This window comes from Erythrolamprus reginae, chromosome 1 (genome assembly GCF_031021105.1).
Source record: "Erythrolamprus reginae isolate rEryReg1 chromosome 1, rEryReg1.hap1, whole genome shotgun sequence".
In the NCBI taxonomy this organism is placed as follows: Eukaryota; Metazoa; Chordata; class Lepidosauria; order Squamata; family Dipsadidae; genus Erythrolamprus; species Erythrolamprus reginae.
This window is the reverse complement of record NC_091950.1, coordinates 190,288,872-190,308,609: the sequence shown is the minus strand read 5'-3', so window position 1 is coordinate 190,308,609 and position 19,738 is coordinate 190,288,872. Positions and strand designations below refer to the sequence as shown.

The window sequence follows — 19,738 nt, the reverse complement described above, 5'->3', positions numbered from 1 at the left end:
TGCTCAGCAACTGATAACACTGCATTCTTTAGCAATACACAGAATACCAGCTTCATGAAGCTTAACTGTTCCAACTATCTATTAGGTTAGGGTGATATGGTATCTGATGTAGAAAGAACATGTATCCGTGCCAGATAACAAAAAAGCCCTGGTTTGCCCTGTGCTAGAGTTAGGTAAAACAATGTTATGGCATATTCCTATCAGCATAAGTCATGCATACAGTCATTCATTTTCTGGTCAATTAAAATATTATTAGTTTTATTAATAAAATTTATATAGCTGTCCAATTCATCAAATGAGATTCCAGGTGCAACAATAGATTAAAAATATCAAAAGGGAGAAGACAAATATATAAAAATAGAATTAAATATCCTAAAAAAACATAATACAATCGAAGTGAAGGGAGAATTTTAAAAAATGCCCCCCTCACAATGGAGCCATCTAGCCAAGTCTCTGTTTCTGCAGAAGCCCAGACCAGGTCACCAGTCTTGAGGATATTACAGAATGTCAAAAGGGATCAAAGGCCAATCAAATGGGGAGGAGAGAGAGACTGTTCCATAAGATGGGCACTACAATAGAGAAGACACATCTACTAGATCCTACCAAATGTAAATCTCTAGCTGAAGGTATCCGCAATATGCCTCTTCTGCAAAATCTGATGGGAAGGGCTGATGTAAAAAGGGAAATGCGGTCCCTTAGATTGGGCTCCCCAACCCACAGTTTGCAGGGCACCAGAAACAAGGTTGGTTCATCTGTGCATGCATGGAATACAGGCAGTGCGCAAAACCATGCCTCATCTGGTCCATGGAAAAACCTCTGTCCACAAAACAGGTTGCTGGTGCTCAAAACGTTAGACTGCCCAGGCCCACACTGTAAGGGCTTTAGAAGTTAAAATCAGCATTTTGAATTGGAGCTGGAAGTAAAACAGTGCAGCTGTGTCTAACATGGGATATAGCAGTGTACATAATTGCCTACACTCTTGCATGATATTCTCCAAAGGCAGCCCCATGTAAAGCCCATTGCAGTAGTCCAATCTGGAGGGGACTAGGGCAAGAATGATTGCTGGTGCACAAGGCAAAGCTGTGCAAAGATCTTTCTTGCCTTGAGTACAATCTGTTTACCAAGCAGGAGTTGTGAACCTACAGGAACTCCCATCTGGCATAGTCCTGGAATCAGAGCCCCCAAAATCCAAAGCCATTCAGTCCTGCCAAGGTTCAGTTGAAGCCTATTGTTCCCCATCCAGACTCTTGCAGTCTCAAGGCACTAGGATAGAGGGTCATGGCATCACCTAATTTGCCAGGGGCAGAGATGTATAATTGGTGTATATGGCAATGGATGAGCTTACCCAATGGCCTCATGTAGATATTAAAAAGGAAAGAAGAAGATACCACCCTGTGCCGCCCCACATAGTTGGGGGACTGACAATGGGGCCTTTTCTCCCTAATTATCATCGAATTGGATTGACCCCAAAAGAAGGAGGCACTACCCCATCCCATTCATGCAAAAGGTCTTCCTAAAAACAGGAGTAGTGCTGTTTCTGCCCCATACCCAGTCTGTATCCTAATAGAAAAGGATCAAGATAATCCAAATCAACTGATTCCATGAAAAATTGGGCAGTTACAACATTAAAGGATTAGCATATAGACCACTTTTTGAGGTAATTAGGTGAAGAACCAAGAAAGATAAAATAAACATATGACTTTTTAACATACTATTTTTCTGAATATATGCTGAGTCAGCATGCAGTCTTGGGATACCAAACCAAATTTGCTTTACCTCAGTATCATTGTTGAGATTCCACAGATCAAGTCTTCCCATTCCATCTACGCAAGCAAAGAGGGCAGGGTGAGTGGGTGACCACATCACATCATAAACATAATCTGAGTTATCTTCAAATGAATATAGAGGCTTGTTGTTCTAGAGGAAAAACATTTAGCATTAATACACCCTGAATTTACCAAATCAAAAATAATTAAGGCATGGTGGCATGATTTGTGATAGTCAGGAATTGCTATTGTTAAATTATGTTTTTTGACCAAAGGATGGCTGATGGTCAGTAGATAGGATGTGGAATACTGAATCATTTTTTGTATTTTGTAAGTAATGGAATTAATAACACATCTTTTAGTACTCAAATTAGAAAAAGAAAGTATTACAATGCTGAGGACTGACTATCTGTAACACAATTTGTTGATTACAGAAACAAGTATTGGAACAAAATAAACCTTTGGGTGAAGGCAGTCTACCACTGAATGCTTCTATTTAATCCTGAGGACATTAAAGCAAAGTTTAAATACGTTTTTTCTTTTAACTGTTGATTCATTATGTGTCATCAAGTAATTCTTTTAATGACAAAGTTTCAGTAAAAGCTTGAAGTTTCTTATTTTAAAAAAATTACTGAGTCATTCTTGGGATTTACATTAAATTAGATTATATATGTATAGTAATCTAATTTTAACAATAATATTACGTATCAACGAAGTTGCAAAATTTAGTTTCCTCAGAGCTGACACAGAAGAGATTTTAGGAAGAGCTTGGACAACCATTTGTCTGAAATGGTACAGGGTTTCCAGCTTGAGCAGAGAGTGGAGGTGGACTAGAAGACCTCCAAGGTCTCTTCCAACTCTGTTATTCACTTTCATCATGCAGAATTTTATAATATTCATGAAACAAACAAGATATCACTATTTCATTTTGTAAGTATACGTGTAGTCTGTGACTGTTTAACACTGTTGTACACTATAGTGTAAATATAACATACTAATAGCAACTTTAAACAGCTACAATGGTTATAAGGATCTAAATTTATGAGAATTACCCCGACCATATAAGGAGGCTGAGAAATGGATAGATCTGATTTGTACACATTTAACTCTTATATTACAATCATATATTATGAAACTGATGATTAAAAATATGGATGCTTCAATGAAGCTTCTTGACAGAAATCTTAGTTCTGTACAGGCAATTTCCATAAAATGGGTTTTTATACAAGTCAAGATTATGTATATTTATCTAGTGATACCTTAGTTGTCCAAAGCTTTACAGTCCAGTCAAAAGAAGAAGTTACAAATAGATGTGAAAAGTCTACAGGTCCAACTGCTGCATGGCAATGTATACCTGTAATGGGCCCTTGGTGGCCTTCAAACATCTCACTTATTCCAGCTTTGCTGTTTAAAATGCATACAAAGAAAAAAAAGATTACTCTAAAAAGAAAAAAAACCCAAAACTCTAGATACAAAGTATTATTTAACAGTTCACAAACTGCATCACAGATTATCTCTACAATGTTGCATATTCCATGGAAATGAATTAAGCTCAATACCATTATAAATAAAAAAACCCTGTATTAATTAAACAACTAGACATATGCTTTGAAAAATAATGTTTACAAAATACTACATATCCTAGATAGCTATATTATTTTTCATACTCCAACTAAATATTAGGGCCACAAAAATTAAGACATTATTGTCCTCTAAGAAACATCAAACTTCCCAAGAGTTGCATTTCTTCCTTGGGTAATTTTCAGTCTGAAATCAGGGATGATAAACCCTCAAATGCATCGTGCAAACTACCAATTTTGGTTAGTTCTAACCTAAAGAACTGTACAGCGTGTGTGTTTGAGAAGAGACTGGAAGAGATTTAAGAAAGCAATAGATAAGCTACAGCTATACAATTTCAAAACAGATTGAACAGCAGGAGACAAGCTGCCCAATTTATGACTGGTGTGTGACAGTACTGTATAATTATCAACAAAAGAAGAATTTGGGATATTCTGCCACAATTCCCTTCCAAATTTGATTAACCAGTGTATTCTGCATCAAAGTTCAAAAGCAATTCTTATCTAGAAAAAAAGATGCTGAAGTTAATTGAAAGTTTTAATTATTAAATATACACACTTTTAAAATTCTTACACAATTTATTTTAGAGAAGTGCAATTGTATATAATCATCCTATGACAATTAAAGACCAACAATCCCAAAATTAATGTTGCTTAAAGTATGACCCAAGATGCAAAACCTGGTGGCTGAAAAAATGAAATCTCGGGGTCTAATCACCTGCCATGGCGACATGCTGTGTAGACAGAGCCCTCTTCACTTCCAACAACGAAGTTGTTGACATCTCCAACAGGGAAAGACATAGAAGTGACAGCAACAGCTTTGGATTGCTTATGAACTAACTCCATGCTATCCTGGAGAGAAGGATATCATATTTCTGTTTTCTGTTTTCCCAAACAACTTTTCTGCTAAGAGTATTTCTGATGTTATCCTTCTAAAAAACATTTTTATTCTATATATTGCTTTATTCATATTATCCAGCTTAAAGTATTTAACACAACAAAATGACACATAGTACATGATAATGTAATGTAAGATTTTTTTTCTTAATCAATTGAATGTATATTCTATTAATATCTGCAGTAAGACAAATGTACTACATATTTCTCACTATTTATAAGATGCTCTGAGACATAATTTAGACCCGAAAGTATAATCACTTAAAATCATTTAATGAGTTTCTATATTTAAATTTGCATGTGAACTGAAATATCCTCAGTACAAATTCTATACTACTATAAACTGCATGCCAGCTCTCAGAATTTTTTTAAAAATTCTGATAATCTTTAGATATATGGGACTGGGATATCAGACATTTCACATCGCAGTAGCATATATTTTATAGGCAGAACTTTCCTGAAACAGACATAACAATAAATGTTTGACATATTTAATAAGAAATATACCTGCGGCTGTGATAGCATATCCAGGCTCCATGAGCAAATCTTCCCATCAGTAGAAATGCTGATAAGGTTATGGGCATTTTGTGTCCCCACAACATTTACACAATACACAGGATGCTAAAATAAAATTATATAGCACAATTTAACAAAGCTTCCATGGAAATTTAAGATATCTTCAAATAAATGCAAATCTAAATTCTAAACAATCAGGCAAGAAGGACAAGAAAGATATCCAGGATTTAACAATCCATTGTTTTCTACAGCTAATCACCCGACCTTCCCTAGAAACTAAGATCTAGATTTGGTTGCTTAGCAATCCTGCAAGATTAGACACTTCACTAAAAGTACAAAAAGCAATGCTGGTATAAGAAGGATTAAAGATTTGTTCTTGAAATATAGGTAGTCCTCACTTACTGATCCTAATTGGGACCAGCAACTGACACAAAATGGGAAATTATGTGACTGTGACTGTCTTTTCAAGCTGAAAAAAGACAAGACTATTCAGTTCCACATCTTTAGCTTTTATTTGTCTCTTAACCACTCCCTGACCTTTAGAATGCTTGAATGCCTGTTTACCGTCTTGTACACATTGAAAGCAATGTGACTGCATGGCTCCCCAGGGTTGGGACTGTGGGGGCACTATGCAAATAGCTTATAGTACTCTCTTGAAATCTCTTTCTCTCCAATCTATGAGGTAGGGTGGAAAAAACAATTGATTTTTGTAGGCAATCAAAGTATCTTTGCCTGATCCTTTCCCAGTGCCAGCAAAATTGCATTGCTTTTGATATTTAGAACAGCAAATAGGTTACTCTCTTGTAATCCTTTCCACTACAATCTCTCTTCTCTGGGGGGGTGCATGGAGTAAAAAATCCAAAGGTGAGGTGCATGGTAAAGCCTACTTATAGTAATGGAAATTATGTGATTGAGATGCTGCAAAGAGTTGCAGATGATTGTAAATTAGCCTTAAAGTTATTTTTCAGCACCACTGTAATTTTGAACAACTGCTGAATGAGTGGTCAGTAAGCGAACCTCTATGCCAACATTAGAAGGCAAGGTTATGACAAAAGAAAGACTGAACATTAAAATGGAACAAAAGGAAAATAAAAGGAGATAGGAAGAACAGCTACAGTGATGTAAAAGCATGATATACCTATCAACATTCCTTAGCACAGAGCAAAGAAATGACCAGACAGTCTAGATTTTGAAAATATGAATAGTTAATACTTTTATTTCAGGCCTACATGTTTTCCCAGCAGGGAAAATGTGCTTCTCAAGGGAAAGTAAGAGCTAAAGAATAAGTAAGATATGATCTCCTGTTCATAATGAAAAATTCAGAGACCTTGGAACCTGGAGAGAGACAAATATAGATGACAGGAAATACCATAGAACCAAGTAATGTGAAATAGTGAATTGATCCTTTCAGCAAAAAGTTTAATTCAAACAGGATTATAGTATCTTATATAATACACTCATTTCTTGAATGTTATAATACTTTTTTCTTCACGCATTCTGAATTTTATCTCATCATACTCTAAGCCAACACTATCCTAGATTACTGAACAAGCCAGTAATTTTTTCTTATGTCTTGCCTCAGTTACTTTTGTCACTACTTTACACTCTTTCTGAGCACAACACTGTTTATCCTGAAAGGAGATTGGGTGATGAAGATATATGGATTTTCTGTTCCCTACCGTGTGAGCAGCAGCTGAAAGGGGAGTTCTCTGAACTGGGGTTCGCTTATTGCTACGGTTATCCCAGAGTACAATTTGTCCAGAGTATGTGCCACCAACCACCAAATTTGGATGAAATTTTGCAAATGTAGCAGACATAACGGCTGACTGTAAAGTGAAAAAAGAATGTAAATGTTATTTCTGAATATGATTGTTTACTAGAAATATTTTCTAAATATCTATATCAGAAAAAGGCACATTAATGGGTCATCTTTTAACCAATGAAATGCTATACCATATTAAATACATAACACAGAGAAATGAAACTTTGTTATTATGCTTAAGGCTACTTTCTTAAGCACAGGGTTCAAGAATATAGTTGAGCCCAGATGAGTTTGTTCTGGTTTTCTCAACTGTCATATTATCTTGTCTTATTATTTCACTAGTTCTTTCATTAGCTGCACAGACTTGCATTTGGAAGATGGGCAGCTGTATAAATTGACTTGAAATAAATATTTTACAGTACCCTATACTGAGGCCAACTTGTACATCTACATTAGATCATTTTAAGTTGAAATAATTTATTATTAATTTATTTCAGCTTTATGAACTTTATTTCCCTTAAATTCTAGGCTATGAATAATTGTTTTCCACATACAAATTGGGTTGAGATGTGATTATTTATTTTTAATGATAGATGCTAATTCTGTACTTAATGCACAGAACATGTCATCTTTTACATAGGGTGAGGTTGTGTATGTTAAGTAAGGAACATTATGCTAAAAAGAAGATAGGTGGATCCTTCAGACATCAACATGTGTTTAGAATATGTTACATCTGAAGTTCATGTCTCCTCAATTAAATCATCATGCTGTTAATTAAAAGGCGGGTCTTGTCCACTTTCCCTAATACAAAATATTTAACCCCGCAAGATAAGAACTTGTATTACCTGGCAGTGAAAGACATATTCTGGAGTTGTTTTCTTGTATTTCATATTCCAGACAAGGGCCACTCCATCAGGCTCATGAGGAGCATCTTCGTTGTTGTTATAAGATGCTACTAATAACTCTGGGTACTGGATAAGATAAAAGATTCTCTGTTACTGGCACATTCAAATAAATCCAAATTAAATTACTAAACACAACTTTATTTCTTGGAAATCTATTTTGACAAGAGAGTAAGGAAAATAATATCTACTAGATTTATTAGACTAAGTAATTTATTACCTGAGATGACCAGTCCAAGCAACTAACAACACGATGCTTTGACCAACGCTCATCAAAAAACTGTCTGTTTAAGGACAGTTTAGCTCCTGCCTGAATTTCTCTGGGGAAAAAAATAAAACAATAGAAGAGAGCAGACTTACGATCATTTCTAGTAAAATTAAAACAAATGGAGTAACATATTTTAGAAATGCCCATATTACCCTTCTTTGTCTTCTAAGTCCCGGCCACTGTAGTCAAAGAATATATTAATTTGCTCAGAAAGAGCTCTTTCTACAATTCTTGTAGATTGATCAAAGAAGCTCAAAAACTCTTCAGAATGCAAAATTTGTTGCTTTTCTTCTTCTGTTAGTTCATGAGGGGCAACTGTGGAGGGAGACAGATTTGGAATATGTCTTATAACCAAGAGATTAAAATGAATATATTTTAATGATTAGAATATTACTGTGCGTAGGCTTAAGCTTTTCAACAGCGATGAATAGCTGCAATTTTATTCAATGCTTTTTAGTCTTTAAACTTTAGTAAATACAAATTTTATACAGTAAAGAAAAACATACACAACAAAATGAAAACAGAAATTTGAGTCAGATATGCTTCCTCCTTCATATTATTGAAAATAAGGAACACAGCACTCTTTAAGAGAATACTGAAGTAGTGAAAAATTCCTGTTGGCAGTATTACTTTTTATTTATTATAGTTAATTGTTTCTTTATTATTTTAGTATTTAGGTTAGTTCTAGTTTTATATACTGAAAGTCACCCAAAGTTGTTAGAAACAATGGCATATGAATGGATATAAAGAAATAAAATATTTATACCTTCCTCTTCTTCCTCCTTTTTCAAAATGCTTTCTTCCTCAGGTTCAACAGATGGTTTTTGTATAACTACATCATCTTCATCTTCCTCATCTGTAAAAAGGAAGGTTGTCAATAATTGCTTGGAATTCAGGATTACATTTATTAAACAGAGAAAAAAAATAAAAAGTCAAATATGCTGTTACTTATCAGTAAACTCTATCTAATTATTTTTCTAACACAGCATCAGAACTAAACATACGGTACAGGGGAGTATTTAAAAGATTTTCAGTTTAAATTCTTAACTTTTATCCAGCTTTGGCTCTACAGGCAAAACATTCATCCATGTGATTTTACACTGCATGTTGACATATACCTGCCATAGAATAATGAAAATCAAGCATCTTAACACAGCTCTCAGAACCATAGCTTTCTTCAGATATAGATTCAATAACAAAAAGTTTTTTCATAATGGAAAGAAGTTGCTTTAGTTTTTGATGATGCTAGTTGGAAAGGCAAGTTTTGCTAAGACATAGCAAGAAAGATTATCATTTTTGGTCATTCATTCATTCATTGTATTTCTATGCAGCCCAACTTCCGAAGGACTCTGGGCAACTTACAACAGGATATAAAATACATTTTAAAACATCATTTTTTTTAAAAAAAAAATATTTTAAATTATATTTAGATTTGTCATGAATTGTTGTATCCTGCTGTGAGCCGCCCCGAGTCTGCGGAGAGGGGCGGCATACAAATCTAAATAATAAATAAATAAATAAATAAATAAATAAAGAACAGTTAAAAAATCATACATACATACATACATGCATACATAATGACGTTTGCCAGTGAGCATTTTAAAAGTAGAATGCTGTTTCCTTAAATAAGAAATGTTGATGCTTTGAAATAATGAGAATATATGTAGCATTTGCATTGTTACATTTTGTAAATAGGACAAGCCACTAGAAAATTTAAAAAGAGCAATGTGGTGTTGTAGAATATGTTTCCTGCCTCTTTTTATTCTGCTTCTCAGAGTATCTTTCTTAAAATACTTATTTCATTCGTTAAGCAGCTATGTCATCTGTCTAGAAGGGAATGGAAGCAGAAGCCTGCACCCTGCCTTCTTGCAAGTAATGAGGCAAGATTCAACAGGGGTTTATTTGTTACAGCCATTCCCCTGACCCATGTTCAAAGTCAGGAGGGGAGGGGGAGAGTGGTCAAGAGGTGCAAACCAGCTGCCAAGCTATGGTCCCAGCAGCCAGGCCAGCTGACTAGACAGCAGCAACCAGATGGTATTGCTGGGATTGTCTATCCCCGCTCTGAGGTGGCAATGGGATGGCACAGCATTTTTCTGCTTGACTGCTTCCAATTATGTTTTTTCTCCAATGGCAAGTCTGTGCAATTACCAACTCTCCAGGAGGTCCAGAGACAAGCCTTTACCCTGCAAACAAAAATACAGCTTGTAGGCTCTACCAGCTGCCAAGCCACACACATAGTGATAGGCTGAAGCAAAATCTGGAGAAAAAAATCTTTCTAACTCTAGTTTAGTCAATAAAAATATAAATCTATACCTGAAGGAACAAATGTCTTAAATGACACTATATAATGCATACAATAATACAAACTCCAACTTAATCAAAATGATAATGACGTATGCCAATCCCACATTATATGAAATCGAGTGATTTTTACGTTCTGACAAGTTTACAGAACTAGGATAAATGGCATGAACAATTTCAATATATGCTCATACTTCTGAACCAAATGGTGAAGGTTAAAATCTTTCCTTTCAAGGGCCTCAATCAGCCACAAAGGAAAACAGTAATCACTGTCTTTTCAACCAGCCCAACCACATTTGTCAGCCCTTTCTCCGTCAATGCAGCCAGAGCAATCAACCTGCCAAACATTCAGAATGGAAAAACAATCTGAAAATACAGGGTATAATGCACCTGCCAGTGAAAATGGCCATTTCAAGAAAAGCTAGTGATCTCAGTGACCCTGCTGAGGAGGCGGTGGTGCAAAGGGGAAAGAACGCGTAAAAGAATTCTTAGTGATCTCCACTCTCTTGCACATTGACATTTCCTTACAAAGCCTGCCAATTACAGCTTTTGTGCTACTTAAAAAAAATGAAAGCTTTTTTGGGCAAAATAATCACACAGAGAAACGGAAAGACACTGCTCCTTTTTAGATGAATTTGTACATACAATGGACTATTAATCAGAAAACTGGATAACAGAGCAATTCTATGCCATGTGCCCCAAACAAGAGACTAGATTTCCACCCAAGCATTGGGGGAAAGAAAATTGATAAATGTATAATTTTCGCTTAATAATGAGAGATTGTGAATAGCAAATTACAAGGCAATGACTAGATTAAATAATTTGGTTGCATTAAGTGTGGACTTTTCTTTTTGTATGTAGACATGCTACAGCAAACAATGCCACTGTGACTTCGGAACAGGAATGCCCCCTTAACCTTTATAAGTTGTTCAAAGCTCAAATTCCATACATTTAGAACTTAAATCTTAGCTTCCTGGCTCTGCCATTCCATTCTAATTCTAAGTACCATTTTCTGTGATAGAAGTCAAATCCATGTCAAAAGCAGATGGGCAGCTCTCTACTTCTGCCCAAGTAATCTGGTTATTTACATATATTACAGAGATGAAATCTGATAATCAATTGCCCCTCCCTTTTCACATTTTTAGTATAGATGACAGATGTATAAACAAATTCCTTCTCATCCTTATTCTTTATTGGCTGTCAACGCTTAGGAATAACGATTACTGAATCTCAGCCCTAGAAATGGTATTACTGCAATACACTTGTAAGTACTGGAGCAATTTTTCATCTCAGCTTAATACTTATTTTTAAGATATATGCAAGCACCACTAAATAAATAACAAACTTTAATCCTGTTAATCTTACATTTTATCACTTAATAGCCTACTAGCAAAGGAATTAAAAGAACTAAGTAGATATCCAAGAAGAATTATTCCTTAGTACAGTAGTTTAAATTTAAGCTGATATGCAAACAAATTAGCAGAATTATAAATTCACTTCAACACACACACACACACACACACACACACACACACACACACAGAGTATTTATTTTAGAACAATTTACTATTCTGGCAAGAAGCCATAGCTTTTTCTAAATCATCTTTCTGCAGGTCAACAAATTTGGGCTAACTATGTGACCAGAAAATTCTCTAGCTGTCAAAAGTCCTATTCCTGTTTTTTACCCAATAGTACACAGAGCCTTTGAAGTACTTCAAGCAGTGTCCGATGCTTTTAAACATCACTGTGATCCAAGAGATGAGGTTTCTGTCTATTACTCACTAGCCTAAATGATGCAGTTGTGCTGGCATAATAGCAAGCACATCTGAAATTCCTGCTGCTTCTGCCTTTTTTGTTCCCATTGCCAAATTAAGCTGCTTAATCCTGTACAACACTGAAAATATAGACCTACTTAATTTCTCCCCCCTCAACATATACTGGTCTACTTCTCCAGCTTTTTCACCTTAGTATCCAAATACCACCTGCTCTCTTAAATAAACATACCCTTTCTTTGGGGTATTTATATTATGTATTATTTTTCATACCGCAATATAGGCATTAATGTTTCTACCAACGGCTCTCATTCCTTACAATATCCTGTTTTGTGAAGTCTTTGAATTCTACTTTAATTTCTAGCCTTCAGCAAAGAAAGCCTATTCATATATCAAGCAACACAAAATCTTTCCCTTATTGATCTCACTTTCATCTTCCTTTTTTAAAAAAGTTCTTCAAGTGCAGCTATAAGTATCTGTTTTTGTTTGCTTCTCAATAAAGCTCCATATACACCAATGGCTCTACTAAAAACAGACAACAGAATGAAGATGCAAAACTATCCAAACTTTAAAATTAAATTGTCATCAAAGTTTAATTTTTTCCTTGTCAATATACGTATATGACCCCAGAATGTACTATTTAAAATGGCAATTTTTGTGACTAATATTTTATATACTAGATATTATAAATGCAATATTGAATTAAAATCAAGTACTAAACAGCTATGAAAGTTAAACAGTATTGCTTACAATCTAATATATATGCACCAGCTGTACCATTCTGGATTAGGCCCTGGAAAATATTTTGAGAAAATGTCCAGCTCTTTTATTTCATTGCTGTAATCTCTTTTATTATTCAGCATTCAAGATGTACCCCAATGGTGCAGAAATGCTTTATTTATTTCACATTAAAAGCTACACTGCCATGCAAGAACATAACAATGAGGAGTGAAACTACATGTCAAATCATTTTACTGATGAATATTTATTACAATATACTAAGTGGTTACTATGTTTTTTCCTTGACAGAGGATCTAAGGTTACAAGGCAAGCATTAAAAATCTGTAAAAGTAGCAGTTACTTTTAAAATGCCAAATCTCTTCTCAATGAATGGTAAATGAACCACTGAATTTTGACTTAGTGTTAACATCAAAATTGTGCTGTATTTTGTTGAGAAAAAAAGCAGGCTGTAAATTAGATAGCACCTTGCAATGAATCTAAGAGAATGAAGTTCCAGTTGTCTGCATGGTCTGTTGTTGCAGAGTAGGTTAATCAAAGTTAAATCATGTGTGAAATGGGTGTCTTTTGTTAAACCGAAGTGAGTTCAGACCACCTTTACTATTTGTTTTATTTTGGTTTTGGCAGATACTTCTTAAAAATAGTAGAAGGAAGTATTCTAATCAAATCTTTTTGTCTTGCATATAGATCTAGATTTTTTTTAAAAATGATAAAAGTTTGACAATATTAAAGCTCTAAGTTGAGATAATATGGTTAGCTTCACTTCTCTGCTAGAAGCCTCATTTGCATCCCTGCTTACCTTTTTTTCATTCTATCAAAAATCGTATGCATCAAAGTAGTGACAGTGACACCTATCAGTAACACTGCAAGATAACGACAAGCTTTCATTCAATGGAAGCTAACTGATTGTTATTTGTACTGGGGAATAACAGACAGGCAATCTGAAGTCACTTTGAAGATACACATCAACAACCAAACCTCTAACTTATGTGTTAACTTGACTACTTTTCCTTTGTATACATTTTTCTTACAGGAAAGGAGCACAGAAACATGTGAGACTAACATTTTACTGAATCTTAAGCTTGATCAATACTAAACTACTACAAAACATTGCACAGGCAATTAAGAAAAATGAGTATGTATGGTGACTTTTATTTTCCACATGTTTCTGGCACTATTTATTCATATCAGGGATCTACTGTGTCTTACATACACAATATAGTAGAAGACTGGAAATTACACACAATATTCTGTCCAGATATATTATTTTGGAACATTGTAAGAATTACGTATAGGTAATAATTAAGTACTTTCCTACTGAGCAATACATCCAGAAAGCTCAAGTATATCTATAATATAAAGCTATAATATAGAGCAATTATAGAATTATTGTTTTCCAATTGTTAAAACCTGAAAATATTAAGGATGAGAAGATTGTTAATGAATCAAATTTTTATAACTTCCTAATCATTTTCAGATTCTAAAAAAAAGACATCTTTGCTTTTATAGACAATTCTTCAAGCACACCATGCAACTGGCATGCATATGCCTTTTGAACATTAAGTCTGCTTCCTACAGCTTCTGCTGAAGTTCATAGGCTATTCTGGGAAAACTTTAAGATTCTAAACAGAACTTCCCCTTTCTTCTTCCCAAGAAAGTTAACCTTCCTCTTAATCTATATCTTTTAATATCTTGGATGGTAAAAGAAGGCTTTAAAAAAGCATTTGGCTTTGATATTACATCCCTGAATTTATTTTATTTAGTTCTGGGTTTTATGTGCTTGAATTTATGTTTTGAACTCTTATATTTACCATATATTCTTTTATAGCTGCTCTTTTGATCTGTTACTTCTTTATTTTTATTTTTGCTTTTTGCCTTTTATAGTGCACAAGATATTTGATTTACACTTTTCCACTTTTTCAGTCAAGTTTGACTCAAAGTCCCTGTAACCAACAATTAGTGAGAAGTTTACCACTGTCTTCTGGAAACCGCCCCCCCCCCCCAGTTCTTAGTCTAACAGGAATACATAAATAATGCGTAAATGGATAAATAGGATATATAGCACAAAAACTATATTATGTAGAACACCTATAAGTGTTTAATATAGAGTTAAGACATACTTAAGGGCAAATTTAGTGTAGTGGTTAAGACATCAGGCTATAAACCAGGAGACTATGTACTCCAGTTCCACCTAGGATATGAAGTTAGCGGGGTGACCCTGGCTGACCTAGTCACTTTTTCTCAGCCCCAGGAAAGAGGCAATTTCAAACCACTTCCAAAAAAACCTTGCAAAGAAAAGTGCAAGGATTGGTCCAGGCAGTCTCCAAGAACTGAGCACAATTGAACAGAAGAAAAATAAAAGCAGTTTTTATCTTAAAGTAGGATTTATAATGTACATTGAGAGTCTAACCAGAATACAGTGGTACCTCTAAGAACGCCTCTACTTAAGAACGTTTCTAGATAAGAACTGGGTGATCAAGATGTTTTTGCCTCTTCTTAAGAACCATTTTCTACTGAAGAACTGTGCCTGGAAAAATTTCCCAGGAAATTTGAGAACGGCACAAAGGCCTGGCCAGTTTCTTGCCATTCCCCCTGGGTTTCTCTCTCTGGCACAGTGTATGGGAGGCAGCCTCGTGCCGGGTTCATGGGAGGTGCATGTTCCTCCTCGCTGCCTCAGAGTCCCCCCCCTTTTTTTTAAGCCTTAAAGTTTTGGATTTTTTTTTATTCCCCTCCCCTCCCCTTCTTCCTTCGACAGTAACTGTCCTCCTCTTCCTCCTCCTCCTCCTCCCACCCAAATTCCAAGCTTTTATTTCTTTCCTAATGGGTTTGCATGGCAGCATTATTTGCTTTTACATTGATTCCTATGGGAAAAATTGCTTCTACTTACAAATTTTTCTATTTAAGAACCTGATCACGGAATGAATTAAGTTCTTAAGTAGAGGTACCGCTGTACTTGATAATTAAAAGACCCATGAGCAATCATTCTAAATATTTATATACACCTATGCCCAATTTCTTCTCCGACTCCATGCTGACCTAATCCTAAAAGGGTCTTTCCCCTTATGGGATTTTGCTATGTATTTTATCACCAAATGTAAATAGGGGTGCTTTTCTAGTGCACATACTGATGCACTATAAATCTGTTGCTGACGTCCATTTTTCTCTTTAAGTACATGGAGACCAAACCACAACCCCTCCTAATCCTTTCCCTGCCTATGGAATTTTGTCTACATGGCTGTTTATCTATGACCAGAAACAGAGAACAATTACTGGTAGTCATCACTTAACAAAAATAATTGGGATATGAACCTCTGTCACTAAGCAATGCAGTTGTAAATTATGATATCACATGAACCTGTTGCTTAGCAAAGCTGTCCCAGCTTGCCATTGTTAAGTTAATCACTATGAGTCATTAAACGAGGACACCATATGATACAACTTTCCAGTATATACATACATACATACACACACACACACACATACACACACATATATCAAGAATAGTCCTAAAAATGCGAGTTCCAGGTACATACGTGAATGATGAGGCAGCAGCCATCTCGATCACCGGAACATAGAAACTTTAATAAAACCACTTAGCTTTCGTTAGCGTGCTGCTAACTTCGTCAGAGTTTTAAAATGCCGTGGGAGACAAACATCTTTATAAAGCATTACTCAGTCTGCTCATTGCCCGCGTCACGGGGCCACACCCTTCCCTCCCCCCTGCGGTAAGCCTAATTGTGGGTTTAATCCTGCTGGCTGAAGGGAGATCTACCTCTTTTGCTCGTGTTTGTTGCCTTTTTCCCTCCCCAAGGGAACAGCGCTCCCAGATTTGGATACACATGGAGGAGCAAGGTCACGGCTTCGATTTCCAGGGAACTGAGATTCTGGCACGGGATGAAACCAAGGGAGGTCGCCTCCTAAAAGAAGCCTGGTTCTCGAATGAAAATTCTTTAAATAGACACATCGATATGCCATCGGCATACCAGGCTTTAAGGCACCAACAACGACTTAAAGGAGATGGGTCATTAAGATTGGACACAGCCCCCAGCAGAATTCCCCAGGCCAGACATAGAAACCAGCCAAATGAGGGTGGGATAACCCCCCACGAGAAACAAGGGAACATACTGGAGCAATACGGAGGTAGAGGTGGAGGGGCACAATTTAAGTCTAACATAGAGGACAAGGGGGGATTAGAACAGTGTAGACCTAGGACGAGGACATGGGTAAAAAAATTGCAAGAGCAGACATGTACCATTATAAAAAGTAACAACGACAATGGGGGGAAGAAAGGAATACCAAACACCTCCGAAGCATTGCCTCACAACTCCACCCCCTCCCTTGGGGAGGGAAAAAGGCAACAGACACGAGTAAAAGCGGCAGGTCTCCCTACAGCCAGCAGGATTAAGCCTCACAATTCCACCCCCTCCCTTGGGGAGGGAAAAAGGCAACAAACACGAGCAAAAGAGGTAGATCTCCCTTCAGCCAGCAGGATTAAACCCACAATTAGGCTTACCGCAGGGGGGAGGGAAGGGTGTGGCCCCGTGACGCGGGCAATAAGCAGACTGAGTAATGCTTTATAAAGATGTTTGTCTCCCACGGCATTTTAAAACTCTGACGAAGTTAGCAGCACGCTAACGAAAGCTAAGTGGTTTTATTAAAGTTTCTATGTTCCGGTGATCGAGATGGCTGCTGCCTCATCATTCACACACATATATATATACACAAAGCTGAAGGGATCAGATCCTGTGGCTTAGAGGTTAATTCTCTGCCTTACAAGGCAGAGGCCCCAGGATCAAATACCAGTAAGGGTATGGATAGCTGATGAGGTCAGAACAAGGCCAAAATAGCGCTATCCTACTCTCCCTTAATTTTAAAAATTCAGCAAAAACATGTGATACATATACATATACATACATACATACATACATACATACATCAGATTAATCCTTTGCATTATATAGTAAAACACAGAACAAATTACATTTTTGAATTTGTTCTTTGCCACACATACTGTTATGCATTAACACTAGAAAAAACGATTAGAGACAATTATGTTTACACCTCAATCTTTGTCTAGATCAGGGGTGTCAAACTGGAAGCTTGTGGGCCGAATGCATCACACTAAGGTCATGCCCACCTCAGCTCCATGAAGGGAAAATGTTATGATATGCCATGTGACAACAATGTAACACAGCAGGTTTGTCACCCTTGTTCTAGATCAGTGCTGGCACGTGAGCCGTTGCCCTAGCTCAGCTCCAATGTGCATGTGTGTGCCAGCCAACTGATTTTTGCCTCGCACAGAGGCTCTGGGAGGATGTTTCTGGTTTATAGAAAGCCTCCGCGGGTGTGAGGTGGAGAGGGGTGTTAATAGATAAATTAGTGAAGATTGGACTTAATCCCTGGATAGTTCAGTGGATTTCAAGCTGGCTGAAGCATAGACATCAGAGAGTTATTGTTAATGGCGAGTATTCGGAGCAGAGACTGGTTACAAGCGGTGTGCCACAAGGGTCTGTTCTGGGTCCTATTCTTTTTAATATGTTTGTGAGTGACATAGGAGAAGATTTGGTAGTGAAGGTTCGCCTATTTGCCGATGAGTCTAAAGTGTGCAATAGGGTTGATATTCCTTGAAGCATCTATAATATGGCAAATGATTTAGCTTTACTGGATAAGTGGTCAAAGCAATGGAAAATGCAGTTTAATGTTTCCAAATGTAAAATAATGCACTTGGGGAAAAGGAATCCTCAATCTGTATTGGCAGTTCTGTGTTAGCAAAAACTTCAGAAGAGAAGGATTTAGGGGTAGTGATTTCTGACAGTCTCAAAATGGATGATCAGTGCAGTCGGGTAGTAGGGAAAGCAAGTAGAATGCTTGGCTGCATATAACAAGCAGGAAGAGGGAGATTGTGATCCCGCTGCTTAGAGCACTGGTGAGACCACATTTGGAATACTGTGTTCAGTTCTGGAGACCTCACCTACAAAAAGATATTGACAAAATTGAACGGTTCCAAAGACGGGCTACAAGAATGGTGGAAGGTCTTAAGCATAAAACGTATCAGGAAAGACTTAATGAACTCAATCTGTATAGTCTGGAGGACAGAAGGAAAAGGGGGGGACATGATTGAAACATTTAAATATGTTAAAGGGTTAAATAAGGCTCAGGAGGGAAGTGTTGTTAATAGGAAAGTGAACACAAGAGCAAGGGGGCACAATCTGAGGTTAGTTTGGGGGTTAGTTCCCCCGCCCCGAGTCTGGGGAGAGGGGCGGCATACAAATCTAAATAAACAAACAAGATCAGAAGCAACGTGAGAAAATATTATTTTACGAAAGAGTAGTAGATGCTTGGAACAAACTTCCAGCAAACGTGGTTGGTAAATCCACAGTAACTGAATTTAAACATGCCTGGGATAAACATATATCCATCCTAAGATAAAATACAGGAAATAGTATAAGGGCAGACTAGATGGACCATGAGGTCTTTTTCTGCCGTCAATCTTCTATGTTTTTATATGTTTTTGCCCTCTCCTGGCTCCAGGGAAGCCTTTGGACCTGGGGTGGGGGGTGCGCGAAACATGAGCCTAGTGAGCCCACCAGAAGTTGGGAAACAGGCTGTTTAAAGCCTCCGGAGGGTCTCCTCTGGGGCGGGGGAAGCTGTTTCCACCCTCCCCAGACATTGAATTATGGGTGTGGGCATTTGTGCCTGTGCGATAGCGTGCATGCACGCTCTTTTGGCACCCGAGGAAAAGAAATTTCGCCATCACTGTTCTAGATAGTCCTCCAGTCTTCTAGAAGACATTTTTAACATGCAGGGATGGCTAGGCTTTCATGGAGGAGGAAACCTAGAAACCACTCTGGGGACACAGTTGCAGGGGTTTTGTTTTTAGTTTTTGCCACAGCACATCCCAATCTCAAAAAAGAAAGCCACTGTGCATATTCCAAGTATGCTAACTTTTTTTTTTAATTGAAGCTATAAAAGTACGTAGCCGCTTATTGGTTTAAAAACGTGCCTTTTGTTGCCCTTGTGACATTATTATTATTATTATTATTATTATTATTATTATTATTATTATTATTATTATTATTATTATTATCATCATCATCATCATCATCATTTATTAGATTTGTATGCCAACTATAACTGGTTCTACAATTTATTTTATATTAAAGAAACTCTGCAAAGCCTTATTTCTCCAAGAGAAAAAGACTGTATAGGATGTTTTACCAAAATATCAAATGAAAGTAA

General features: G+C 36.6%; 1 protein-coding gene across 4 annotated transcripts in view; it reads right to left on the bottom strand.

Moving 5' to 3' along the window:
• DYNC1I2 (dynein cytoplasmic 1 intermediate chain 2) overlaps nucleotides 1-19,738 on the bottom strand; it is a 39,707-nt gene that overhangs the window by 2,255 nt on the left and 17,714 nt on the right. For all 4 annotated transcript variants that reach the window (XM_070731756.1, XM_070731759.1, XM_070731757.1 and 1 more), the window contains 9 exons: nucleotides 8,455-8,544; nucleotides 7,841-8,003; nucleotides 7,641-7,740; nucleotides 7,364-7,489; nucleotides 6,436-6,582; nucleotides 4,748-4,861; nucleotides 4,062-4,195; nucleotides 3,026-3,170; nucleotides 1,777-1,917 (listed from right to left, as the gene is read on the bottom strand). In XM_070731756.1, coding sequence (XP_070587857.1) covers nucleotides 1,777-1,917; nucleotides 3,026-3,170; nucleotides 4,062-4,195; nucleotides 4,748-4,861; nucleotides 6,436-6,582; nucleotides 7,364-7,489; nucleotides 7,641-7,740; nucleotides 7,841-8,003; nucleotides 8,455-8,544 — 1,160 coding nt within the window. The remainder of the gene's footprint in view (nucleotides 1-1,776; nucleotides 1,918-3,025; nucleotides 3,171-4,061; nucleotides 4,196-4,747; nucleotides 4,862-6,435; nucleotides 6,583-7,363; nucleotides 7,490-7,640; nucleotides 7,741-7,840; nucleotides 8,004-8,454; nucleotides 8,545-19,738) is intronic.